The sequence below is a fragment of the Ursus arctos genome, unplaced genomic scaffold (assembly GCF_023065955.2).
Source record: "Ursus arctos isolate Adak ecotype North America unplaced genomic scaffold, UrsArc2.0 scaffold_14, whole genome shotgun sequence".
In the NCBI taxonomy this organism is placed as follows: Eukaryota; Metazoa; Chordata; class Mammalia; order Carnivora; family Ursidae; genus Ursus; species Ursus arctos.
This window is the reverse complement of record NW_026622808.1, coordinates 19,979,372-20,005,914: the sequence shown is the minus strand read 5'-3', so window position 1 is coordinate 20,005,914 and position 26,543 is coordinate 19,979,372. Positions and strand designations below refer to the sequence as shown.

The following is a 26,543-nucleotide window of genomic DNA, read 5'->3' as shown; positions in this document are numbered from 1 at the left end:
ACCATCCTTTGCTCTGAGATCCACACGTTCTCCTCTGCTGCACTGAGGAGTGCAGTAATTGATCCTTTATGTCCAGCCGCTTCCCTAAATTGCGGGATTCGTAAAGCCTTATTCCTATCTCCCCCAGCTCCAAAACTGTCCCTAACTTGGCCCACAAGACTCCACGTGATCTGGTCCGTGTATGCCTAGTCAACGTTTTCTGTTGCAACTTCAGCACTCAGTGTGGTCCGCGGACCAGCAGCATGGACGTCATCGGGGAGCTAGTTGGAAATGCAGACTTTTAGACCGCACACCTGACGTAATGAATCAGACCTGAATTTTAAGAAGATCCGCAGGCTCTTATTAAAGTTTGAGAAGAGAGTCCGACAAGCTCCCCCAGCACCAATTCAGCCATACTGGTATTTGCAATTCCTTAGCACTGAGATGCTTGAATGTGTCCGCAGTTGGGGAGATCCAGGTGGGCTGCGAGGGGCTGGGGCTTGAACTGGGAGAAAAGGCAAGTGAAGATACTGAGGCCAAGGGCAAGTCTGACTTTCCAAAGCTGGTACGGCCCAGCCGCCACCGCTCCCGAACCGCAGTTAGCGCCACCCGCGTGAGCTCGTCAGAAGCGAAGGCGCGCACTACCACAGACCAAAGTGCGCGAGCCCTCGCGCAGGCGCACTGCGATCCCGCCGCCAGGCCCGGTGCGCGAGTACGCGTGTGCACTGGAGGAGGCGGGGCCGGCTCGCTGGGCGGTCCTGGCCGCGGGTGAGAAGAGGAGAGGGGTTTCCGCTTCCGGCGGGAGACGGAAGCTACTGTCTCCCGGGTGAACGAGGCCGTCGCAACGAGGGGAAAAGAGTGTAGGTGACGGTTCGCACCTGCGGGCGTTGGGGTTTGGCGTAACTGGGCGATCTTCTACTTAGGGACGCTCACGGGGTCCAGGAGGAGGCGTCGAGGACCCCGGGTTTGGGAGGTGGCCTGCTGGGGAGCTTGACTCCGCCGGACCCCAGCCGGCTAAGCGCGGCTGCTCGGTGGCCTGGCTCCCACGGGCGGCCGGCGGGAGGCGTCGCCGAAACCTCGGTGAGCTTGGAAGGACCGTTCACCCGCCGCCTCGTGAGTCACGGCAGGGTTGGGGACCCATCCCCTTGGCGCGCTTGGACTTAGGTCGCCACAGGGCAGGCTGAAGCCCCCGAAGCTTTGTGTACAGGCCAGACCCCTTTTCCGCCGTGGAGTTGGGGTGCTGCAGACGCCGGGTAAAATGAGATTCTGGGGCCCATGCGTACTTTCTGTTCAAGAGATTTATTCATTCAACAAGTAGTTATTGAACGTTTAATGCATACCAGGCACTACCAGCGCTGGGGATTCAGCAGTGGGCAAATCGTGCCTCCCACCCCGTTCCACTGGGGGCAGATCTGAGATGAGGTTCAGAAATCTGCATTTTTTTTTGAGCATCCCCTCCCCCCAGGGGATTCTGTTACAGGTGGTACCCGGGGCCAGGCTTTGGGAAAACAAAACACTGCCCCGAGCAGGTGAAAGCATGGACTGTAGAACTGGCCACACCTTTGGGGTCTGGCTGCTTTCCTCTGCTGCCCCATCTTGTACCCTTTCTCCCCATTGCTCACTGAGCTTCAGCTGTACCAGTCTTTCTCTTTCTGGGGGAAAAAAAAAGCTGCTTCTGCCTCAGAGCCTTCGCAGTTGCTGTTCGGCCAGCTTGGACTATTTTGCGTCGTTGCTTTCTCTCATCATTCAGGCCTCCGCTTAAATGACTTTTACCCAGAGGGCCCTTCCCACCCCACTCTTAGCTGAAGTAGCTATTCCGAAAGTATTCACTTAGCCCTGACCGATTAGTCTCCTAGCACTTACTGATAATTGAAATTATCTCTCATTACGTTGTTGAGGATTTCTCTTCTTCTAGTAGAATAGAGGTTCCACGAGGGCAGACACTTGGCTGGCCTTGATTGCAGCATTGCTGTGGTTAGTGAAAGGCCTGGCATTGGTTCATTCATTCATTAAGTACACATTTGTTGAATGCCAGCTCTGGGCCACCAGCATTCTAGGCTCTGGGGATACAAAGAAAAGACAAAAATCCCTGCCACCATAGAATTTATATTTGGAGGGAAATGGCCAGGGAAGAAGATGCAGGGATACCAGTGAGGAGGCTGTGTGAGCATGACTAGGACTCCGGACTCAGACCATGGTCTTGGCAAGAAGTGGACAGATTCTTGATGTCTGTTAGAGGTAGGGCAGCAGGAACAGGATCAGATAAGGGGTGTGAGAGGGAGAGAAAGGAATGGAGGGTGAGTCCCAAGGTTTTTGGATAGATGGATTTCCTATCTGCTGAGATGGGGAAGACCGGAAGAGCCTGTTGAGGTGTCGGCAGCTTGGTTTTGGATGGGTTATGTTTAAACGTGTGGTAGCATCCAGTGAAGGTGTAGCCGAGGCAGTTAGAGGAACCAGTCTGCAGTTGAGAGGAGACACTGAGGATGGTGAATCGAGAGGCATCACTATAGAGGAAGCCCTGAGGCTGGGCTAGATCTCCATGGGGGTGAGTGCAAACGAAGTGGAGCCCAAAGATTGAGCTTGCGGGCTCATGTACCATTAGAGACGTCAGGGCTGGGGCTGGGGGGAGCAGCAGAAACTGAAAGGAGCCACCAGTGAGGCTGGGGCAGAGTGCAGGGTCCTGAGAGCCGCATGGGTGGGAGGAGGGACGGGTATGTCCAGTGCCCTGAGAGGGGGGTGAGCAGAATGGTGGGGAGGTAGAGGGAGAATGGGAGGAAATGAATGAAGACAGTGAGTGCAGATAGCTCTACTAGAAAAGCCCACAGAATGAAGAGGTGGTTGTGTTTTTGTTTAGAAAGAGAGCTCCAGCTTGCGACTGGTGTAAGTGGCAGACGGAGAGAGAGAAAGAATCCCAAGCAGACTCGGTGCTGAGCTCAGAGTCCTACGCAGGACTCGATCGCATGACCCTGAGATCATAACCTGAGCTGAAATCAAGAGTTAGACGCTTAACCCACTGAGCCACTCAGTCGCCCCACGAGGTGGTTGTTTTTAAGGATGTATTTAATAACTGTTTGTTAATGATCTAGTGGCAAGAGAAAATCTGATGTTGGGATCCAGGGCACAAGGTAACAAATTGTTTTTAAGGGGAGCATGGACATTCTTTCATAGCAAAGGAGGGAAGGCAGAATGGGGGGTCCTGGGGGCTCGTGGACATTCTCCATGAACTAATTCTGTTTACTCAGAACTGGGAACACCCTAAGCTAAGAATGAGGATGGTATGTAGAGAGCTATTCTAAATAGGAGTGAAATTCTGGTGTGCATTGTGGTTCAGGGTGGAACGGTGCTAAAGCCACACAGGTGGGGGAGAAGGGGAGCGGCGAGAGGGGAGAGCGCCGTGGGAAGGCACTCCCAGGTCTGGAGCCCTGGCGTGGGAGATGTGCTCAGTGGTCACCCCTGCTTCCAAGATACCTGTCCCTCTGATATTTGACCCCATCGTTTCCCCCACATCGTGTTCTTCCTGTGCACTAGACATCAGAGAATGATGCCACCATCTCCCCCACCCACCGTCTCCATCCCCCACCGCCTTAGGAGTCATCCTGGACCCCTCCTCTCGCCACACTCACTCCACTGATTTGTCTTAGTCTCTCAGCCACTGCCGTCCCTGCATGTCCTGGTTCTGACTTCATCTGCATCCAGACCTCTGACCTGTTCTCCTCGATGCCTTAGAAAGGCAGTGATTTTATCCTTTCTCTCCCCACTGCCCCCAGTATCCATGCAAACACCTCCCACCTGCCTCTGCTCCCTCCTTAGCCTTCCCCTCACCCCTGCCTGTGTGGTCCCCAAAGGCTGGCGGGGGCCCTCAGACACTGTCCTTAGTCTTGGTGTGTGGAGTGTCTCTACTCGAGATGCTTGTCCCCTCTTCTCTGCCCAACAGCTCTTTATCCAGAGGTTCGTCCGGAGGATCTGTCAGCTGCCTCGAGTGTCATTCCTCCTGGGTGCCACTTGCATGTCCCTTTGAGAAGAGGAGCTGTTGCTCCTGAAATCACAGGCTTCTGAGCACTTAGGCCCCGCCCAGCCCTGTGCAGCTGGTCTGTTGGAGTCTCTTGTGTCATCCTCACCAGGAACAGTGGTGTCCTTTGTGGGTGCCGATGATGGATGGGCCAGGTCTTGTGCCCGGCGCTTTACTTACCGCGTGTCGTGGGTGCCCCACGAGCCCCCTCTGAAATAGCAGCTTCATCTCTATTTTACCGACAGGAAACTGAGGTGCAGACAGTTTAAGTCACCAGCCTGGGGTCACTCAGTAAGTGGGGGGCCATGATTAGAACTCAGGCCACCTGATACCAGAGCCTGCTCCCATCCACGCTGCCCAGAGTGTGCCTGGATTGTCCGCCTGCCTGGGGACTGGGAGCCTCAACCCTCAGAGGCGGAGCCTCACGTGCCAGCCAGGCCTTCTTCCCAGTCTGCTTCCTAGAGCATCAAGTTGGAGGGCTCTGTGGGTCCCCTGAGTTGCTGACTTTTGCCCCCCCCCCAGGTTTGCCCTCCTACAGACATGGGGCGCAGAAAGTCAAAACGGAAGCCACCCCCCAAAAAGAAGATGACCGGCACCCTAGAGACCCAGTTCACCTGCCCCTTCTGCAACCACGAGAAGTCTTGTGACGTAAAAATGTGAGTGGGGGATGGGGCCTCCTCTTTCTTCCCAAAGTCAGGAGGCAGCTTTCCTGCTCCCACCATCCTCCTTTCTGCCCCAGGCCTTCGCAGTTAGGGGGATCGTCGCCCAGAGACACAGGCTCCTTTACTCACCAGCCCCTCCACCCCCTGCTGTTCCAGGGATCGTGCCCGCAACACCGGAGTCATCTCTTGTACTGTGTGCCTAGAGGAGTTCCAGACGCCCATCACATGTATCCTTGGGAAAACAGGCCTTTTCTGGAAGGTGGGGTGGGTGGGGAGGGTTGGGGGCAGTCAGGGTTCCCCAGCACCAGGTACACTGCCCTAGGGCACCTGGCCAGGAGCAGGGGGACTGGACTCCAGTCTCTGCTCCTCTGGCCCTGCTGTTTGCCCCGGTGCAGGGCTATGACTCCCCAGGGGAAGAGGTGCCACCTGCCAGCTTACGTAGGGTGCAGGGCAGGGACCCGGCTGACACCAGTGAGTGGTGTGCACAGGGAAGGGGTCCAATGCCACCAGTTGCCCTTGACCTCAGCGGCCCAGATCTGTCAGAACCAGTGGACGTGTACAGCGATTGGATAGATGCCTGCGAGGCGGCCAATCAGTAGCAATGCAGAGGACCCACTCCCTTGGCAGTGCCGTCTGCCGTGGACCTGCCCCACTGGCTGCCAGTCCAGAGACATTCCAGGGTCCAGGGTGTGGGTCCAGGGCCTTCACAGCCCTCTGTGTGTATGGAGTGGGTGTGAGTGTGAGTGTGTGCGGCTGCGAGTGTGGCCGTGGCAGTGTGCTTGTGGACACGGACTGGAGGTGAGGCGGGGTCGTTGCCCCCCCCCCAGGGGGCCTGAAGTGCTTCACTTGTCTCTGAAAGCCTTTAACTTGCTCACTCCTCCTCGGAGCCTGTGTCCTGACATTCTGGGCAAGGACAAGGCCAGCAGAGGCTGCCTCGGGACCCTCCAGCCTCCTCACCCACCTCACCAGCACCTTGCCCTTTTGAACTGGACTGCCCTCCCTCCTTCCCTGCCTTCCAAGGCCTGCAGCCTGAGATTCAGAGCCACAGTGTCATAGCCTCCTTGGCCAGGCCCTGTTGGGATAGCCCCTTTTCATGTTTAGTTGCTTTTGTAGAGAAGGAGGGGCTGGGTCAGGGATAGCTGTCAGCCACAAGCCCTTAAATAAAGCAGCCAATGCAAACTCCTGCCTCTCTGTGATTTCCTGGGTTCCAGGTCAGGCCCAGGGGCTCAGTTAGGGTGAGGAGGAGATGGAGGCATGGGGAGGTGGCCTAGCAGGCCATTGGAAATGGGGTTTGGTTAGTCCAAACTGTCCATTTTGTCCACGCAGCAGGCATTCAGGGTAAAACCAGGGTCGTGCTGGGCCCAAGGAACATGGGCGAACCCATAGACGTCTGGCCAGGCATTTACGGGCACAACAAAATGGGGCCAGTGAAGCCTGGGCTGGGATGGGTTGGGGTGACCAGAGAAGGCTTCCTGGGGGGCAGCCCAACGGAAGTAACACTCCAGGCCCACCCTGTGCCAGAAGCTGCTCTCAGGCTTGCCGGCCTTACCCCGCTGGGAGGCGGGTACCCCGGGCTCACAGGTGACAAATTGGGCCAGAGATGGGAAGTCACTGGCCCGGGGTCCCACATCCAGAGGGCTGCAGAGCGGGGCCTTGAACCCAGGAGGCCTGGCTTCATAGACCAGGGTCTGTCTTCCTAGGAGTCCAGGGTCCAGGCTGAGGGAACAGCTCATGGCTTCCTTGGGGAGGAAGTGAGAGCACTGTAGAAGAGGAAGGGTCCGTGAAAGGGACCTTTTCCCAGGGGTGATGAGGGGTCACTGAAGGCTGGAGGTGGGGCCAGACGCACGTGTGTGATACCATAAATAGTGGCCTTTGTCCCTAGTTCCGGGCACAGAGTTCCTCAAACCTGAATGATAGTTTCCTGAATGATAGTGTCTTTTGTCACTCGAAGGCGCCCCTTCTGATCATACCTGAGTTGATGCTGGTCACCAAAAAGACGGAGTGATCACTGAGTGGGACCCTCAGTAACACCCACAACCCCTGAGGAAGAGAAGTGGGGGGCTACAGGTTAAGCTGTATAAAAACTTCAACAAGATTTGATGAGCTCAGGATTGGTGAGCCTGTGGAGCTGCTGGGAGAGTGGGGCACTTGGAGAGGGCTTGGGAGCCCCGCACCCCATCCCCACATTTTGGCCTGGGGCACCTCTTCCATCTGGCTGTTCCTGATTTATATTCTTTTCTAATAAACCGGTAATCTAATAAAATACGATGTTTTTCTGAGTTCTGTGAGCCGCTCTAATAAATTAATCAAATCTGAGGAGGTGATCTCGGGAATCCCCGATCTATTCCTGATCGATCAGAAGCACAGGTGACAACCTGGACTTGGCAATGAGCCTGAAAGTGGAGGGACAGTCTCATGAGACTGAGCCCTTATCCTGTGGGATCTGATGCTGTCTCTAGGTCGTGTCGGCATTGAGTGAATTGCTTGGTGGTTTTGGAAAAAACTGCCCCTGAGCCTGGCTGATGATGAACACCTGTGCATTGCACAGTGCCCTCCAATGGACACTCTGGCAGCCTGGGGCCGAGCAGCACCTGCACCTGGTCTCGAGCCTGGCACCAAGTGACCTGTGCTTTGCATTCCTCCTTCATATAGCAAGAAGGATGATGGAACCTTCTGGGGCCATGCTGAGGCTGGCGGGGCCTAGCATGGTGCCTGGGTTTGAGTGATTGGGACCCACCCAGGGCAGTAAGGGGTGTGAACAGCCGAGGGAGGGAGATGCTGAGCTGGCTGGAAGCCTGGGCCACTAGGACCAGCCGCTGGGTCTGGCATGTGCCCCCGCCCCAGGCCTACCCTGCCCCTGGCCTGCCCTTCCCTGTGTTCCCACCTCCCCCTCCAAAGTCCCAGGTAAGGTCCCTAGGCCCAGGCAGAAGCCAGTGGGCATGGGCAGAGCCTCGGACAGGCGCCTGGGTGGGGGGGTGCCCTCAGGGGTCCAGCCGAAAGGGGGCTCATTCCTCTGGCTTCCAGGGCCCGCCCATCCCAGTCACACAGGCCAAGTGCTAATATGGTGCTGTTTTCCCGAGGAGGCAGGGCCTTGGGCCAGGCATGGATCCTCAGCATAGCTTCCCCATGTCGGCCCTGGGGGAGCAGGACCTACACTAGCCAGGCCAAGAGCGCCTGGAATCCCTTTTACGAGGCCCCAGGGGCTGTGTGCGTCTGTGCACGCGGGTCTCCTGGTGTCTGTCTCTGCAAGTCCCCACGTTCCAGCTTCATCCCCTGCTCTGGGGAAGGAAGGAGAGAACACTGTTCTCTAACCCCTGCCGCTGCCACCGCCCCCTCTCCCCGCCCTGGCCTGGCTGCATCCCCTCCTTGGAACTCTGACTGGTGGTCTCCAGGCAGGATGGCTGGGGCTCACATCACTGGACGACAGGGTCCCCTCTGAAGTGTGGGGAGGTTGAGGCTGGCCACACATTCCTAGGGCCGTGGGCTGGCAGGCCAGATTCAGGAATCAGCCCCTAAGAAGAGGGCAGAGCATGAGCTGAGCATACAGGGCAGCCACGCCGGGCAGTCAGCTACTCGTGGGCTCCGCGCCAGTCTTTAAAGGGCCATTGGTCTGGGTCCCCAACGTGCCCATCCTCCTCCACTGCCTTGTTGCCTCCCACCCGCCCACAGTCCACTCCAGGGCGGAAGGGGCCCAGCTGCCCACGGGGGCTCCAGGACTCGGCTTGTCCATTCTCATCGGTCAGCACCCGGTGTCATCCCCTGTCCGGAGGCCCGGTTTCATGTCCTCTTCCCCACGTCCCCAGGAGGCTCTCTGTCCTCCTCTTCCTGATGGGAAGACAGGCCTAGGGAGAGCAGGTGAGCTGCCCCAGGACACCCAGCTAGTGGGAAGTGGAACAGTGGTTCACACCCCATCTAGCCTGTTCCAGGGCTCGGGCTCTTTTCCACCAGCACCCCAGGCTTCCCAGAGAGGCAGGCGAGCGCTGAGCACATGGGTGGGAATTGTGTATGTGGGCGAGGCTGTGTGTTGTGTCTTGAGTGGGAGCGCGAACCGCATGTGTGTATCTGTCAAAGGGGAGTGTGTGTGTGTGGATTTTATGTGTGAGTGCCTGCCTGTCCTGGGTCCAGCCGAGTGGCTGCAGGCTCCATATGTGTATCTCACGGTGCGTGTGTGTGTGTGCCTGCGCCGACGTGTACATGGGAGACGGAGCGTCTCCAAGCATGGCTGTTGGCACGTGTGCCAGAGCCACGCAGGCTCCGGGGCAGAGCAGCCCTGAGACGATGATTTTACAGCCGTTTATTGTGCTCCAGTGAAATAGAAAAAGAAAGTGCTCGCGTTAACAAACGCCGCTGTCACATCCACGTATGCCAGTCGCTGCAAACCAAACCGCGTGTGTCCGCTGGGTCTCTGGGCATGCAGTTTGCTCCCACTGCGGGAATGGGGTGGGGGCAGGCCGAGCCTGGGCTCTGGGGGCTTTGCTTGGGGGGACTTCTTGTCCTGCGGGGACCCACCTGTGAGGGAGTGGGGGGACAGCTGGGGTAGCTTTGCTCAGTGCGTCCTTTGGGTGCTCCTGGGCACACCCGGCTCGATGTTGGATCCTGCGGCGCTCCAGGGAGCAGGGCCCCCTTCCCCCCCCACACGCCCCCCAGTCTGCCCCCCCCCAAACGCTAACCCTGTAGGCAGGTGCCAGGGGGCTGGAGGACGCCATGCAGGGGGAGGGGGTCGGCGGGGCCAGCTCAGCCCTGCCAAGAGCAGCAGCCAGCCTCCCTGGGGGGGAAGGCGGGGTGGGAGGCCCAGGGCCCTAGGCAGAGTTGTAGTAGTTGTGTGCATGGTGGTTGTGGGCGGGCTCGCCCAGCTCCGGGTAGTCGGGCGTCAGGCAGTACTTGGGGTCGTAGACTTGGCGCGGCAGCCCGTACACCGTCATGCCCCGCTGCGAGGCCCCCTTGTTGCTGCCCATCTGCAGGCTGACGTTGAGTGTGTCACAGTGCTCCATGCCCAGCCCTGGCTCGAAAATCTGTCGCTTGGTCCCGGGTGCAGTCATGCCGGCCTGCAGAGGCCAGAGCAGTCAGACCCTGGGGACGACGGAGGGAGGGGCCCCACCAGCCCACCCCACGAACCCCCACACACCTGGCTGGCTCCCTTGTTGGTGCCCATTTGCAGGCTGATGGTGGCCTGGTCCAACGGCTGGTCCGTGCCCAGCTTGGGGTCGTAGAGGTGACGCCGGGTGCCATAGGCCGTCATGCCCTGCTGGCTGGCAAACTTGTTGGTGCCCATCTAGGAAGCCAGAAGGAGAATCATCCCAAGGGTCGCAGAGCCTCACCCCGGGCCACGAGACGTAACATGTCAGTGGACGCTTGTGCGGCCCTCTAACGAGCCACTGCTCCGCTCTCGGGCTCTGGACCGGAAACTGAGGCCCAGAGAAGGCATGCTCCATGACCTGTCAGTGGCTCAGAGCACCAGGGCCTGACTTCCAGGGTTCGAGCCCCAGCCCGGCCGCTTATCTAAACCTGGGCAGTCCTGGCAAGTGAGCTAGCTTCTCCAGGCTCCCCGTTTCCTCATCTGCATAAAGGGTGTCATGACCACAGCACCCACTCCGTAGGGCTGCTGGAGGAGTGAGTTAGGGTGCCGAAAATGGTAAGCACAGTGCCCGCCATACATGTGAGCTAAAGCCAGATATCCTGTGCCCCAAAGCCCGCAGGGACCTGGGTGCCCTCCTGGCCTCCGCGACCTCCCCGCTCAGCTCGGCAGCAAGACCCAGGTGAGGAAGGGCCAGTACCTGCAGCCCGATGATGTTCCGCCCTTCTCTTAGCTTCTCTGGCTCAAATTTCCGTTCCTGCTTCTCTGCATACTTCACGCCAACATTCACCTTATTCCCTTTCGTCTTGGCCTGAGGAGGGCCAAGGGAGCAGCCGCTGACAAGGGAGCCTCCGGGCCACATTGTCCCCTCCTGGCACCTGCTCTCGCCCTCCCACTCACACCGGGCTTGGGGGCACAAGCGGCCCCACCCTGCAAAGCCACCTCCCAGTGCCCCGGCCCCTTACCCACCCTTCGGCCGCACTCACCATGCTGGCCAGGGCCAGGAGGGTGGACTGCACCTGGGTGTGGTTGGTGTTCTCAAACAGGTCGTTGGCCTCAAAAATGTCGTGGGGCTTCACCCCATACTTGGTGATGGCCTTGATGAAGTTGCCGATGTTTTCCAGCTGGAGGGGAGCGGGCGGCGGTCAGTGGAGGGGGAGCGGGGTGGGGGTGTGAGGGGCTGTGCGCCAGGGGTTGAAAGAGTTAAAACAGAGCCTGGGCTCACCTGGTGCCAATTTTGGGTCGACTCATTGACCTTCTTCACGGAGCCTGGCTGGAGCTTGTTGATGAACCTACAAGGGGTCGGGGGCGGGCAGTGAGAAGGGTGAGCCCGCCCCCCCCCACACACACACCCATGCCCAACCCGGTGGGAAAAGGGGTCCGGATGACAGCCAGTGGGCGGTTTTGCTGGTTCCTGCTACAGCCAGCTCAGCCGCAGCCCCACCGATCCGCCCCGCACACCCAGGCAGAGTTGGCAAACTAACCTCCCGGGCGCTGGGCTCGGGTCTGGGCTCTGGTCTCTAGCAGAAGCCCCCTCACCCCCCGCTATGCGGGAGTCTCCTGCTGCGCCCCTGCCTCCCTGGCCACCACATTTCCGTCTCCTTGGCCTTTAGGGGGCGTCTGCACTGTGGAGAGCCCGCAGCTCAGGCCTCCCACTTCCCTTCTCTGGCCACCCTCACCCCCTTGATCTCCTCCAGTCTCTCGCCTTTACATGCCACCGATACACCAACAACTCTCCACTATTTCCCTGCAGCCAGGCCTCTCACTCCCCAATCCAGCGCCCTACATGGCATCTCGAAGCAAGTGCACCCACCCCAGACTCCTGACACTCACTTCCCCCAACTCAACTCCCTCTATCCTTCCAGGCTCAGGAAACATGCCCTTCCAGGTGCTCAGGCAAGGCCCTCCAATTTGCTCGTGTCTCTCCTACCCCTTTCTCCCACTCCCATACCCAACCCCTCAGCATGTCCATTGGCTCTACCTTCGGAAGGCATTCAGAAGCCCATGGCTCCTTGACACCCCCACACTGCTCTGAGCTGCCCGCGTCTCTCTCCTGGGCTCTTGCGGGGGTCTCCTGTGGCGCCCAGCTTCCACCTTGTGCCCTGCAGACCCTCAGTAGCTAGAATGGCCTTTTCAAAGTAGTTCAAGCTACTACCCCCCTCAAAACTGTGCCATGGCCTCCCTTCGGAATAAAGATCCTAATACCTAGCATGACTAAAAGGCCCTGTATCATCTGGCCCCCAGCTAACTCCCTCCACTTCCCCTCTCCTGGCTGTTCCTTGAACTCACTAGGCTTGTTCCCACCTCAGGGCCTTTGCACCGCTGTCCCTCTCCTCCCCGCCATCCCCACCCCCGCCTGGCCCACTCTTTCCTCAGATGCCCTCCCAGCTCCCTCCCTCACTTCATCCAAGAATCTGCTCAAATGCTACCTCTTCTAAAAGACCTCCCAGACCATTCTGTACAAAGCAGCAACCCTTCCCCCCCTCACACCATCCTTCCCTGCTTCTCTTCGCCATAGCACTTCCCACCACTGGCAAGTACGGGATTATTTCATGGATTATTTGATCAATCTCCCCCACTAGGACTCAAGCTCTGTGTGAGCTCGGAGTAAGTCGGTTGTTCACTATCCCCAGTGCCTAGACCCGGAACACAGCAGGTGCTCCATAAATTCCTGGCACATGAATGACTGCATGGGTGGGTGGCTCTGCGCTCTTCAATGCCTGAGCAACTCTGTCTGAGCTGGGACACCAAGATGTCCCCCTATTCCTTATTCCCACTGGGTATATAGAACAAGATCCCCCCACCCCCACCCCACCACCTTTCCAGCACCTAGACCTTGGTAAGCCTGCACCTTTGGGAAGATTCCCAAGGTCACTCTTTGGCCATCACGGTCACCCTGCCCTGGGTGAGACTCAGAGATACAGATAGGACCCCACTGGGCTCAGGGCCCTATCCCACGTTAGTATCACGGTAGAATCTAGAACCAGGGCTTGGGAGCTGCGTGGATTTTCATTCCTCTGGGTGATTTAAATTCTGAGAAGAGTAGAAAAGCAGGGCCTACTTAAATTACCATGGCATAACTCTCATGTCACCAAGCCAGTGACGAACGGCCATTGTTGCCTGTTGCCTTTTAGCTGTTCCTTGAACACAATATGCTTGGAACTCTTTCTTGGAACCTCTCTTTCTTGGAACTCTGGAGGCCAGAAATGGGCCCGCCCCGTCTGCGTGGTGGTTAAGCCTAGATTCTGGTCATTTCTGTTGGAACAGCATGGGACTCTGGGCAATGTGTTTTACTTAACTGAGCCTCAGTTTTCTTTCCTGTTAAATGGGCACAATGATTCTTTACCACCACTCTTTCAAGGTCTCAGCTGTAAAGTGCCTAACCCAGCTCTGAGCTCATAGTTGTTTGAGCGGTTGAGGGGGAGGGATGGATGCCCAGGTCAGGGGCAGCCCAAGGCAGAGTCTGCTCCACTCACTCGCAAAGAATGATGCCATCTTTGAGGCCATCCATGAAGTTGTTCCCAATGCGGCGCCCTGTCACCCCTTCGATCCACTCTCGAAGCTCCTGCTCCCGCTGGTGGTCATACTTCTGGGCTAGCTGGGGGAGGGGGACATGGAGAAGGTGGTAAGGACGCAGTGGGGAGCAGAATTAGCTCCCCGGACCCAATCCGAGGTTCCCTAGGCCTGATCTTCCCCATCCCTTCCCAACTAAGGCAATTCTGCCCCAGCATCCATGGGGGGGCTGAAGTGGGCCGAGGGCCAGGGCTGAGGTGGCACCTGCCCAGGGGGCCATTCCGGACATTCTGAGGTTTGGCACCAGAGAATGCAGACAAGGGGGGTGGAGAGTGGGGTACTCAGAGCTGGGGGGCGGTGCCTGGTCTCTTGGTTCCCCCTCCAGGCCAAACTTGGGGCTTAGTTTCCCCTGGCCCTGCCCCCCAACCCCCTGCTGGAAGCCTGGGCGCCCCAGGCAGCGGAGGAGGGGCCCTAAGAAGGTGGCTCTGCGTGCTGCCTTGCAGGGGCTGTTCTGCCTTGCGTGTCTGTCTGCCTCAGTGTCTCTCCAGGTGCTCATCCCCTGGGCTCGTGGGGGAGGCTTGTCTTTGTCTTACTCCTGGCCCCATGCATGCGTGGCTGTATTTCTCTCTCTCTTCCCAACCCCGTGCCCTCTGTCTCTCCGCAGCTCTGTCTTTCCTTGGCCCTGTCTTCCTGTCCCCGACTCTCTGTGTCTGGCTGGGGGTGGGGCTCCTGGCGCGCCCATCTCTGCCTAGCCAGTGGCTTTGGTCTCCGACTCCAGGTTCCCTGCCTCTGGTGGGGGTGGGGCTCGTCTGTCTCCTCTCTCGGCCGCTCCATCCCTGTCTCGGTCTTATCTGGCTCCTGGCTCACCCTCCCCATCCGTCCCTCTCAAGTCTCAGGCTCCCAGAATCTCTGTCTGCGTCTCTCTCGCCCTCTTCCCCCCTCCCCACCCTGCCCCCTCCGTTTCTCCAGAACCCTCCGTCCCAGCCCAGACAGGCTTCCAAGACTCTGGGGGACAGAGCTGCCCCTTCTCCTGGGGGAGGAGGAGGTGGGAGGGGGCGGCCCCTCACCTGGCCCCGGCCCTGCCGCCCCCCTCCCCACCAGCCCGGCTTTATAAAGCAAACCGGCCCTTATATAGCGCGGCCCCGCGGGCCGGGCTCCCCGAGGCCGCCTTATATGGCGCGGCGGCTTCGATCGGCTCTGGGGCCGGCGCCGGGGGGAGGGGGGAGGCGCTGGGATCCCGCCCGGCCCGAGCACCCGCCCCCCACCAGCCCCCTCCTCCAGCGCGAGGATCCCCCGACCCAAGATCCAATCCCAGCTCCCCACTTACTCCCTGTACGTTAGGAAAAGCCACCCCGGGCCTCAATGTTCCCCTCTGTCAAATGGGGCGCTGGGACTCCGCTCCTGGCAACGCTCACGGGAGCATTCCAGTGAGTTGGAAGTTCACTGCTCTGGGGAAGCTGAACCCCATTGGGGGGGTGTTTCTGGGGGTGAGGACAGGATCCTAGCTCTGCAACTGCTTTAGGTAGAACCCAAGCTACTCGCTTCTCCTCTCTGAACCTCAGTTTACCCATCCATAGCATGAAGGCGGTATCTGGATGTTTTCTCTGCTGAAAATTAGGAGACCCCTGCCATGTCCCTAATGTTCACTCTCTGACCTCCTCAGCTGTCTCCCTCTCCCTTCAGGATCTCCCACACTATCTGGGCCTTACTTCCCCAGAATCCCAGCTCTCAAGCACTCCCCAGTTTCTTTTTGAGATGGGGGGGGGGTGAGGAAAATCAAGTCCTTTCCCAGACTCCCAGGAACACAAAAGACACGGGACAGGTTAATAGGAGACTCTGATCAAGTGGGGGTCTTTACAAGGGACCGACCACCTCAGTTTACCTGTGGTTGTCTGCATGCCCTCCATTTTACCTGCCCCCCAACAGCAGCTGAGGGCTCTGGGGTGCTCCGGATGGGGAGTAAGGCGGTCCCTACCCCATATCTGTCCTTTTTCCCTCTCTGGTTCCAAGTCACATGGGATAGGCAAGAGGGGGTCCAGGGAACCCCAAGAGCGGGGCCTCTGGCCTGCCAGGGTGTGTGGGCCAGGCAGGGGCCATACCTCGTTCTTGATCTCAGCTGACAACCGATAGGTGGGGGCCTTACCTTGTTCTTGACCTCAGCAGACAAGCCGTAGGCTGGGCCCCGGTTGAAGTGAGCAGAGGACATGCTGGCTGGTGGCGGGCAGCGGTGGCAGTAGGGCACAGGACCCTCTGAGGACCGAGGCAGCTGCTAAGGCTCCGTCTGCAACCTCTTCCCTCCTCACACGTTTTTGAAGCTCCGGAGGCGGCCCGGGCCTCTTCCAAGGCCGTCCCATTGGCCGCAGGGGCCTGCCAAGGGGCGGGGCACCCCCCACCTCGGCCATCCTCCCCCCTCCCCCTCCCCCCCCCCCCCCCCCCCGTGATGTCAGGGCCTTGGTATTGGGAGCTGATTGTGTCATTGTTTCCACCTAGGGGGGCGGCCTGGGCTATAATTTGGGGGAGGGGGCTTCGTCATAAGAGATGAAGCTTTCCCCATCCTTCCCGACCCTCCAATGTTCATTGGACCTCTGGCTGGGCCTCCTGGTTTCTTTGTGTCTGTCACTGAGGCCATCTCGTCTCTGAGGTCATTTCTCTTCGTCTCTCTGCAGCCCATGGTAGCTCAGTGAGCACCACCCTGGGTTTCACTCCAGACACCAACAGTCTATAAGTGGGCCTCTGTTGCCACATCTGTAAAATGGGCTAATGGATAGTGCATGCCCAGTGTGCAGTGCCTAGCACAGGGAAGGACTCAGGATAATAGCAGTGTTTCCAATGAGCATCTGGCACCCCACTTCTGTCCCCTCAAGTCCCTCATAAGGATCTGGGGGAGCAGAGATCCTGGATGTTACCTTCTCCACCTACCTGTGGGTTGCCATGGAGTGACTGTGTTGGCAGGTTTCAGGCATGGACATACCTGTGTTTCCCTGTCCCAGCCAGGGCAGCCTGGAGGGAACACCTGCAAACAGTCCCCCCTGGCCAGATCTCAGCTCTGGATCACAGAGGCGGATGACATGACCACATCACACCACATATGTCAAGGCCATGTTAGTGACACTTGGATGACATGTCAGCAACCTGCCATAGACTGATGACACCTCAAGGACATGCAATTTGCTAGCCACGTGCTAAGGGCACAGCTGTGGTTATTGCTAATATGACAGCAGCCCCTCATGTCAGGCCCTGTTAAAAGAGCTGTACGTGCATCAACTCATGCTTCACAACGCCCTCAGACATGGATGCTGTTATTATGCACACTTTACAGACGGGGAAACTGAGGCACAGGATGTGGAATCCCCTTCCGATTGTCACAGGACGTTAGTGGCAGAGCAGAATTTGAAGCCAGGCCCCTGTGCCTAATGCTACAAGGTGTCAGGGCTCCTCACCCTCAGCACTGTCGACATCAAGGCTGGATAATTCTTCCTGGCTGGAGTCTCTCCTGGGCCTCCTAGGACTTTAAGCAGCATCTCCTGCCTCTATCTAGATGCCTAGAGCACTCCCTTAGTCTTGACAAACAGAAATGTCCCCAAACATTGCCAAATTTCCTTGGGGGGGGGCGCATATCTTTCCTGTTTGTGAACCACTGGGTTAAACCAATATGCTAAGGACAAGGAGACTAAAATACGTAGAATGAGCTAACAATGAGCTCCTGCTATATTCTAAGTGCATTGGGTCTGTTAACTCGTTCCTCCCAACAGCCTTCTGAGGTGGGGGTCTGTATGGGCACAGAGAGGTGAAGCCGACTGCCTGGCGTTACACAGCGCGAGAGTGACGCAGCCAGGACTCGAACGCGCCGATTCCGGGATCCTGCCCACGCGGAGCGGCCCCCTGGCGGGGCCACAGGGCGCTACTGCGCAAGTGAGAACCCGCGCCTTGGCGGAGCGGGCGGCTGGCGCCCCCTGGCGGCGCAGAGAGGTCGGGGCGGGCCCTGGCGGGGTCCGGGCGGCGGTGACGCGAACCGCTGACTCACTCGGCTCCGCCCCCGGCCCGCGGCCGCTTGGCCATTTATAGAATCCGCTCGGACTCTGAAGTCACCGCCCAGGCACGACGGGGGCGGGGTGGGGGCGCTCTTGGCGCGTCCCCCGACGGGGCAGCCCGGGGTCTCCCTAGGGGGTGGCCCTTTCTGGGTCTGTCGTGTCCCTCGGATTCTAAGTCTGTGTCTACATCTCTTGCTCTGTCTCTAGGTTGCAGTATGTCTGTCTCTACCTTGCCTAGTCTTTTTCTGTCTGTGTACATGACCCTGCCTGTCACTCTCTCTCTCTGTTCCCCTCTCTCCATTATCTCTCCATCTCTGGGTCTCTGTTTCATCTAAGTCACAGTTTTTCTCACTCGATGTCTCTGTCGTTTTTGTCTTTCTATGTGTCTGTCTGGTTGATAGGGGTGGAAGCAGAATGAGAGGGCTGATCCCATCCAGAGGCCCCCAACCCCTGGGGACTCCGCCATTACTGGCCCCCTACGCAGTCCCCTACTTAGCTCCTATCTGGTGTTTCCCAAGCCCCAGCCCCTCTGTACCTCAGTTTCCCATCTAAATGAAAGGTGGGATCTTGTAAGAAATGGAGTTTCCTTGAAGGGTCCAGGACGGTCATGAAAGAAAAACTCTGCCTCTCCTTACTCTTTGGAGACCCCTAAAACCTCATTCCTCTCAGGGCCATCTAACACACACACACACACACACACACACACACACACACACACACACACACCTCTGTACTTGTGCATCTCCAGGGGAGAGTTGCAGCCCCCTTCCCCCTGCACCTGCCCGTCTGGGCAGCCCCACTCTGCCAGCCCCCTCTCACCTAGCTTCCCCCTCCTGAAAACAAGCAGATGCTGTTGTTCATAATGGCTTCTGTTTCTGGAGGGCTCACTCCATGCCAGGCACTGCGCCAAGCACAACCATTTAATCTTCACTGCCACCCTCTTGGGGTAGAAACTTTCTCCCAGGATTATGCTGCTCCTGCTGCTCCCAGATCCTTCCACATGTATTTCTTGAGCACCTGAACACGCTCCCACCTCAGGACCTTTGCACTAGCAGTGCCTTCCAGCGGACACATCTCCAAACGATGCCTGCATGGCCTCTCCCTCACTTCCTCTGCTCAAATGTCACCACTTTGGAGAGGCCCTCCCTGGCCCAGACCTGCTCTAAGATCATAGCATCTCCCACCCCCAGACTGATTGGGAGAGGATAGGCATGAGGGAACTATACACTTCATGTTTGCACCTGACATGGCTATGTCTGCCTCCATTAAAACTTTCACTTTAAAAAGTCATTTTTAGAGGGGGGCCCCTGGGCGGCTCAGTTGGTTAAGCATCTGCTCAGCAGGGAGCCCACTTCTCCCTCGGGCTGCTCCCCCTGCCTGGGCTCTCTCATGCGCTCTCTCTGTCAAATAAATAAATAAAACCTTTTTAAAAAATCATTTTTAAAGCCCCCATTTACAGCTGAAACTAATATAACATTGTATGTTAAGTGTATTTTAATGACAAAATAAAATAAATAACCCCCCACCACCACTCTCTATCTCCTTTCCAGGCTTTCTTTTTCTTATTATCTCCTATTTGCTTCCATCTATCTCATCCTATAAGAATAAAAGCTCCACAGAGGCAGGGCTTTGCTTGTTTTGCTCACTACTCTGGTTCCCGTGGCCAGTACAGTGCCTGCACCCAACAGGTGCTCAAAAAAAGGCTCCCCGGATAAATGGAATTAAAGTTGGCGAGCCAGGCCTCGAACCACATTTGTCGGAAATGTTGGTGTTTAAGCATGCACAAAGGGAAGGGCATACTTTGCAGGTACTTCCTGGACTAAGGACAGTTGAGCTGGGTGTCTCCCTTGTGTTTCCATTCCCATCTTCCCCAGAAGACCAGTTGGAGGATGGATAGGGGGTTGGGCCATAGGCTGCGGCTGGGGTTATGTAGGTCATTCTGCACCTGCCCACTCCCCGGTCCAGCTGTGAGCTTTGCAAGAAGTCTTGTAGGAAAAACATCTGGTTGAACAAAAAGAGCCTGTTTACAAAAGCAGACCGGTGACTCCCGGAAGGGCAAAATTCAGAACACCTGACAACATGCGGTGCAGGGGAAGCTGTGAGAACGGGGTTGACGGGCGTAGGCAATTTGGTGATAGCTTTCAAAATGACAAGTGTCCTTACCTTTTCTGGTTGTTAATTTTTTAAAAAGATTTTATTTATTTATTTGACAGATAGAGACACAGTCAGCAAGAGAGGGAACACAAGCAGGGGGAGTGGGAGAGGAAGAAGCAGGCTCCCAGAGGAGGAGCCTGATGTGGGGCTCGATCCCAGACCGCTGGGATCACGCCCTGAGCCGAAGGCAGACGCTTAATGACTGAGCCACCCAGGCGCCCCTTTCTGGTTGTTAATTTTATAATATCAAGTTGATTGGGCCATAGGCTACCCAGATAGTTGGTCAAATATTATTCTGAGTGTGTCTGTGAGGGTATTGGGGGGATGAGATTCATATTTGAATTTCTAGACAGTAAAATAGATTGTCCATGGGCCTCACTCAATCAGATTGAGGCCTGAACAGAGCAAAAAGGCTGATCTTTGCTGTCCAGTAAGCAGAAACTCCTCATGGGGCACCCTGTGGGCTCAGTCAGTACAGCACGTGACTCTTGATCTTGGGGTTGTGAGGTGGAGTCCCACACTGGGTGTAGAGATTACTTGAAAATAAAATCTTTAGGGGACCTGGGTGGCTCAGTCGGTGAGGCATCTGCCTTCGGCTCAGGTCATGATCCCAGGGTCCTGGGACTGAGTCCCGCGTGGGGCTCCTTGCTCAGCGGGGAGCCTGCTTCTCCCTCTGCCCCCCCCCACTTGTGATCTCTCTCACTCTCAAAAAAAAATCTTTTAAAATAAATAAAATCTTTAAAAGAGAGAGAGAGAAAAGAAACTCCTTATATGTGACTGCTTTGAGCTGGGACATTGGTCTTTTCCTGTCTTAGGACTGGAATTGAAACATCAGCTCTTTTGGGTCTCAAGCCTGGCAGCTCTCACACTGGAACTTACTGGCTCTCTGGGCTCTCGGGGCTTCAGACTGGGACTAGAACTACATCGTCTGCTCTCCTGGGTCTCCAGCTTGCCAACAGCAGATATTGGACTTCTCAGCCTCCATAATCATGTGAGTCATTTCCTTATAATAACACACACACACACACACACACACACACACACACACACACTGTCTCTGTCTTCGCTGCTCTCTAGTCTGTTGGTTCCATTTCTCTGGAGAACCCTGCTATCTAATATACCTTCTGATCCAGAAAAATCCCTTTTCTTAGAATATCCCTAAGAAGTACAAGTGTAGGTGTGAAAAGAACATTTAGTGCAGTGGCCTTTTAATATCAGGTTACCATGTAGATCCATCAACAGGGAACAAAGGAGAAAGACACAGATGAAGGGAGAGTACGCAGCATTTTGTGTCAATGACATAACAGCACTGTGGTGCTGTGGTTTAGAGTAGGGGGAAGAGGGGCTCTGGATCCATATTCCATGGGTTTGGGGCATGCCCCGGTGCTTTCTGGCTGTGTGACCTTGGATAGGTATCTTAACCTCTCTGTGATTCCGTTTCCTCCTCTGGAAAATGGGCATATTGATAGTGCCTGCTTCTTAGGTTTATTTAACTTTTTATTTTGCGATAATTTTAGACTTACAGAAAAGCTGCAAAAATAGCACAGAGTTCCCATATACCCTTCACCTTGCTGCCCCTACTGTTAACATCTTACATAACCATAGTACATTTATTAAAACTAAGAACTTAACATTGGTACAATACTATTAATAAACTACAGACTTGATTTCGATTTCTCCGGGTTTTCTACTGGTCCTTTTTCTGTTCCAGGACCCAATCCAAGATCTCTCATTGCATTAGGTTGTCATGTCTCCTTAGACTCCTCCAGTCAGTGACAGAGCCCCAGTCGTTCATGACCTGACACTCTTGAAGAGAGCCGGCCAGTAACTGTGTAGACTATCTCTCAGTTTGGTTTATGTCGATTAGATTGAGGTTTTCGCATGACTGGGAAGGATACCAGAGAGGTGATGTTCCCTTCTCATACCAAGGGCTTCTGATGTCACAGTGACTCACTGATGGTGATTTTAACCTCCGTCCCATGCTTAAGGAGCTGTCTGCCAGGATCCAACCCTGTGAAGCTGCTATTTTTCCCAGGGTTGTTTTGAGGACTCTGCGTTAAAGGGTCAACATCGGGGCTCCACACGCTGTTGTGCTCTGTTAATAAATACCCCCCCCAAAAAAAAAGTAAATGTCTGTGTCTGAGTTCACTACTTCTGTAAGAATAAATAAGAAAATGAGCGCCATAACTGCCACCAGAAGAGAAGGGACACTGCGAGCTCGGAAGGCCGTAGCCAGGTCCGCGACACTACCACCACCCACGCGTGCCCTCACCCAAGTCCCAGTTGAGCAGAGCGAAGTGCGCCTGCGCAGAGCTAGGCACGCCGAGGGCAGGAGCTCTCCCAGCAGCTGCCCACGTGGCTGTCAACGTGCTGGGGTGGGGCGCGCAAGCCCTCTAGACTGGCAGCTGATTGGCTGGAGCTCCTTTCAGCCTGGCCAATTACAGGAATCTTTGTGAGGAGGAAGTGCGGCGGCTTGCGCAGTCTTAGAGGCATCCTACCGGTGGCTGAGTAGCCTCCTGTCCCCAGGGCAGCGCCTTGCCAAGGGACCGCAGATACGGCTTTGAATAACTGTCCTCGCCTGAAGCCTCTGTTACTGCCAAGCCCCCGTTTTATGTGCTAATCCACTTAGGTTAATAGCCTTCAACTGGGGGAGCCTGGGTGGCACAGCGGTTAAGCGTCTGCCTTCGGCTCAGGGCGTGATCCCGGCGTTCCGGGATCGAGCCCCACATCGGGCTCCTCCGCTATGAGCCTGCTTCTTCCTCTCCCACTCCCCCTGCTGTGTTCCCTCTCTCGCTGGCTGTCTCTATCTCTGTCGAATATCTTTAAAAAAAAAAAAAAAGCCTTCAACTGGGGCTTCCCACCCCCCACGCCTCAGGGGAGCCCAGGAGAACTCCAGTGTGACTTCATCTCTTATCACTTGTCTTTTTTTAAGTAGACTTTTTTTTTTAATTGTAAAATGTACCATTTGAAAGTGTACAGTTCTGTGTTACTAAGTACATCCACATTGTTGTGCAACCATCACCAGCATCCATCACCAGAACTTTTTTCAATCTTTAAAACTGAAACTATTGCCATCAACGCTAAGTCCCCATGCTCTCCTCCCTCCAGCTCCTAGCAACCACCATTCTACTTTCTGTCTCAATCATTTGCCTTTTCTAGGGACCTCATATAAATGGAATAATACAATATTTGTCCTTTTGTGGCTGGTTTATTTCATTTAACACCATGTCCTCAAGGTTCATCCATGTTGTATCATGTGTCAGAATTTCCTGAAATTTTTTTTTAAAGATACTACCAGTTTTCTTTCTTTTCTTTTTTTTTAAGATTTTATTTATTTATTTGACAGAGACAGAGACAGCCAGCGAGAGAGGGAACACAAGCAGGGGGAGTGGGAGAGGAAGAAGCAGGCTCATAGCAGAGGAGCCTGATGTGGGGCTCGATCCCACAACGCCGGGATCACACCCTGAGCCGAAGGCAGACGCTTAACCGCTGTGCCACCCAGGCGCCCCAGAATTTCCTGAATTTTTAAGGCTGAATAATATTCCATTGTATTTGGATGCCACATTTTGTTTATCCATTTATCCATCCACTGACACTTGAGTTGCTTTTGCTATTGTGAATCATGCTGCCACAAATATGGGTGTATAACTATCTGTTCAAGTCCCTGCTTTCAGTTCTTTGGGGTATATACCCAGAAATGGAATTGCTGAATCATATGGCAGTTCTATTTTTAATATTTTGAGGAACCACCATACTATTTTCCTTAGTGGCTGAACCAGTTTATATCCCCACCAGCCGTATACAAGTGTTCCACTTTCTTCAAATCCTCACTGACACTTGTTTAGACTTTTAAAATTTACATACAGAAAGATGTATAAATTATAGCTCAATGAATCAGTTATCATGTTTTAAAACTTTAAAATTGAGCTATTACATTAAAAAGTGTACAAATCTTAATGGAGAGCTTGATGAATGTTTACATACATATACACCCGTGTAATCATCACATAGATCAAGCTGTAAAATATTTCTTTTTAAAATTTCTTTGTTAATGTCAACATTGTGTTAATCACACATAGCACTTTACATTTTTACTTCATGAAAATATGTCCTTCCTTGGAAAATTCTAAGTACTTGGAGAACTTAAGTGTCTCTTTTTTTCAAGATTTTATTTATTTAGAGAGAGTGAGCTGGGGAGTGCACGCCAACAGGGGGAGGGGTAGAGGGAGTAGGAGAGAGAGACTCTCAAGCAGACTCTGCACTGAGCACAGAGCCCAACACAGGGCTCAATCCCATGACCCTGAGATTGTGACCTGAGCTGAAACCAAAAGTCGGACGCTCGACCAACAGAGCCACCCAGACGCCCCAGTTGAAGAACTTCTGGATCTAGCACACAACATGAATTTGTTTTGTAAAAATGTATAAATATTTGTTGAATTAATAAATGTATTTTGATGCTTTGTTTGAGATGGCAGATTGGCAGAAGGCAGAAATCTAAATACTTAAATTATACACAGGACACAGAGAATCAGGCTCTATACACAAGCAAGAAGGGACTAAAATATTCTTTAATTACAAAAGGTCAATGTTCCAAGTTCCAAATAGATTAACATTAATGAGATGATACACTTGATCTTAGCTAAAAGGCCGAGAAACCATTAATGTTAACAAGATGATAGACACAATTATATTGTAAACAATTTTGAAGTTGCACTTCAATTTTTTCAAGCTGCAAGTAGTTGTAAAATGTTTCCATAGAACAAGGGTCTTTTGTCTGTCCCCCCAAGGACCTGTCTGTGCTCACTGTTCTTCCTCAACGCCTGTTACAAAAGCAGAACTCAATAAATTCCTGATAAGTGAATCTGAGTCTTCTCATGGTGGGGTGGGAAGAGTCGTGGGCTCCTATGCATAACCCCCCAACCTTTGGCCCAGGGTCCAAGTCTGCAGCAGGATTGAGGGAGCTCTTCTAGATCTTTTCAATAACTTCCCACTCTCTGCTCGGGGTCGTGAGCGTTCCCCTGCCTCAGCCTTGGACACTGTGAAGTGGTATATCCACAGCACGTTGAGGACGTCCAGGACCGGAAGAGCCAAGGTCAACACCCCTCGAATTTTGGAATGGCATCACAATGATGCGGGCTACATAAACTATAACAAGGCCCCTGGTGAGTTTCAGGGGCAGCTCGCTGTACTCAGGAACCAACTGTGGACCGGTGAGTTGGAGGATCGGAGGTTGAAGGAGGCAGAGGGGGATGCAGGAGAAGACCAGGAAGACCCCCACATGTCCCCAAACCCAAGCACCCAAGATTAACAAAGGGCTTAGAGCAGACACTCACTGGCATAGAAGTCTGCGAGGTAAAGCAGGCTGCCCTGGGGCTCGGGAAAGATGGGGAAAGGCAGTGGCAGGGTAATTAGTCAGGCATGCGGAAGGCGAGCTACATGGGGCTGTCACAAGGGACTGTTGGTAGGGTTTCAAGATTGGGGTGAGCATCAGGCACATTCATCCATTAATTTATTCATCGTTGTAACTAACATCTATTGAGAACCTACCATTTTCCAGGCCCTGTCCCTAGAGCTGGGGACACCACGCATAACAAAAAAAAATCTTCCTGTCTTCATGGAACTTATGGTAACAGAGCCCACAGGAGATGTTCAATACATGTGGGCATGAAGCAGGGGAGAGGGGGGTGTGTCCGGGAGTCTTTACATGAAGCAATAGAAGCCGAAGAGAGAAACTTCATGGTAACAAGGGAATATCTGATCCCAGGTGTAGAGAATCACCACCAGGTCTGGAGGGAGCAGGGGTCGGGAGGGTGCAGGGGATTGTGTGAATGTAACCCTAGGGTCCCACCCAGCTGGATCCTATCTAACATTGGGCAGGTAACCAGAGACAGCAGCCACGGTCCGTGAGGTGAGCAGGTGGCCCACTGAACCCTGGATAGTTCTGGACAAGGGAGCTGGGGGCCTGACATGGAGGGGTCAAGGCCCTGGGTCAACCTGTGCCTGAGTGGGGTAGAGAGAGACAAAAGGCTGGCCAATGAGCCTCCTTAGCTAGGCCAGCCTCAACCTGAGAACCTTCCCGAAGAGATCCCTTTGTCACCTGGCCACCCTCAGCAGTGTCCACCCCATTTCCCCATGCTGCCAGCTCCCCACACCCGCAGGAGTGCACATTAGCGGTGGGAATGAAATGGAGAATGTCCCCCTCGCCCCCTTCCTGCCCACCCCCCCGCCCAAGCCCCACTGATACTGTAAGAGTAAGGTCGATGTTGATTGTCTCTGTGGAAAGCAGGTTGTACCTGCTGAGAGTGCTGATGGCAACAGAGAGAAGGATGAATACACACCAGGAGAGGGGACAGGAGCAAGTTAGGCCCCGCCCCTCTCTCTGAGTGGCCTTTCTGGCGCCCCCCCCCCCCAGGCACTACCTGAAGTCCCACTGGAGGCATTTGTTTGAGTCCAAAGCACTCCCAGGCCAGCCAGAGGCTGCTGAATAGGCGCTGGCTGAGCACCCAGGAGGTCATGTGGTGCCACATGAAGTCAGAAGGCTGAACCATGGGAGGGAGACGTCATAGGGATGGGCTGGGGTGATCATTGTGCTGTGGCCAAGTGTGCACCCCGGGTACGGCCTCTGCCCAGCTCCCACAGCCAGTGGGGAGGATGCCAGCTGCACTATCTCCGATGTCTCCATGATCACAAGTGTGCTGCACACAGGGGAAGAGAAGTCCAAACCCAGGGGCCCAGACACTGTATCTCTCACACACACTTGGGGGTATAGCTAGTCAACGGAAGACCCTGGGGGTTAGGGACACACAGTCACACACAAAGATATATGTGGGGTGCTATAAATACAGTGACAGCCCCCACTGTGGTGGGTGCAGTCATACAGAGAGAGGCATGGAGACATACCATTGTCATAGACACAGCCCCACACAGTCACAGAATCGACCAGTGCTGAGGCACAATCACAGACAGTGTCTTATACTGTCACTGACATACCAGTGGTGGGGGACAAGCACACACATACAAGTTACAGACACACACCAACAGTTGGACACAACCACACGTGTGGAGTTCCACGACATCTGAGACTGTCCCAGACTTGGCATAGCCAAACCCATAATACCATT

At 55.0% G+C, this 26,543-nt stretch overlaps 2 protein-coding genes across 4 annotated transcripts; one reads left to right on the top strand and one right to left on the bottom strand.

Moving 5' to 3' along the window:
- Nucleotides 1–737: 737 nt before the first annotated feature.
- ELOF1 (elongation factor 1) lies at nt 738–6,913 on the top strand. Of its 3 annotated transcripts, none has more exons than XM_026481486.4 (4): nt 738–839; nt 4,511–4,644; nt 4,807–4,877; nt 5,185–6,913. In XM_026481486.4, exons 2-4 carry the CDS (start codon nt 4,529–4,531, stop codon nt 5,247–5,249), a joined length of 252 nt encoding a protein of 83 aa, XP_026337271.1. In that variant the 5' UTR covers nt 738–839; nt 4,511–4,528; the 3' UTR covers nt 5,250–6,913. The 3 variants fall into 3 exon arrangements, with proteins under 3 accessions (XP_026337271.1, XP_048083133.1, XP_048083132.1); XM_048227176.2 differs by having other exon boundaries at nt 785–1,059; XM_048227175.2 differs by having other exon boundaries at nt 809–1,092.
- A 2,016-nt stretch (nt 6,914–8,929) lies between these two features.
- Nucleotides 8,930–15,541, bottom strand: CNN1 (calponin 1). The gene is made up of 7 exons (XM_026481485.4): nt 15,381–15,541; nt 13,201–13,322; nt 10,950–11,016; nt 10,711–10,848; nt 10,425–10,535; nt 9,776–9,922; nt 8,930–9,695 (listed from the first exon to the last, which is right to left on the bottom strand). The coding sequence occupies exons 1-7, from the start codon at nt 15,441–15,443 to the stop codon at nt 9,450–9,452; spliced, it is 894 nt and encodes a 297-aa protein (XP_026337270.1). The 5' UTR covers nt 15,444–15,541; the 3' UTR covers nt 8,930–9,449.
- Between the last annotated feature and the right edge of the window lie 11,002 nt (nt 15,542–26,543).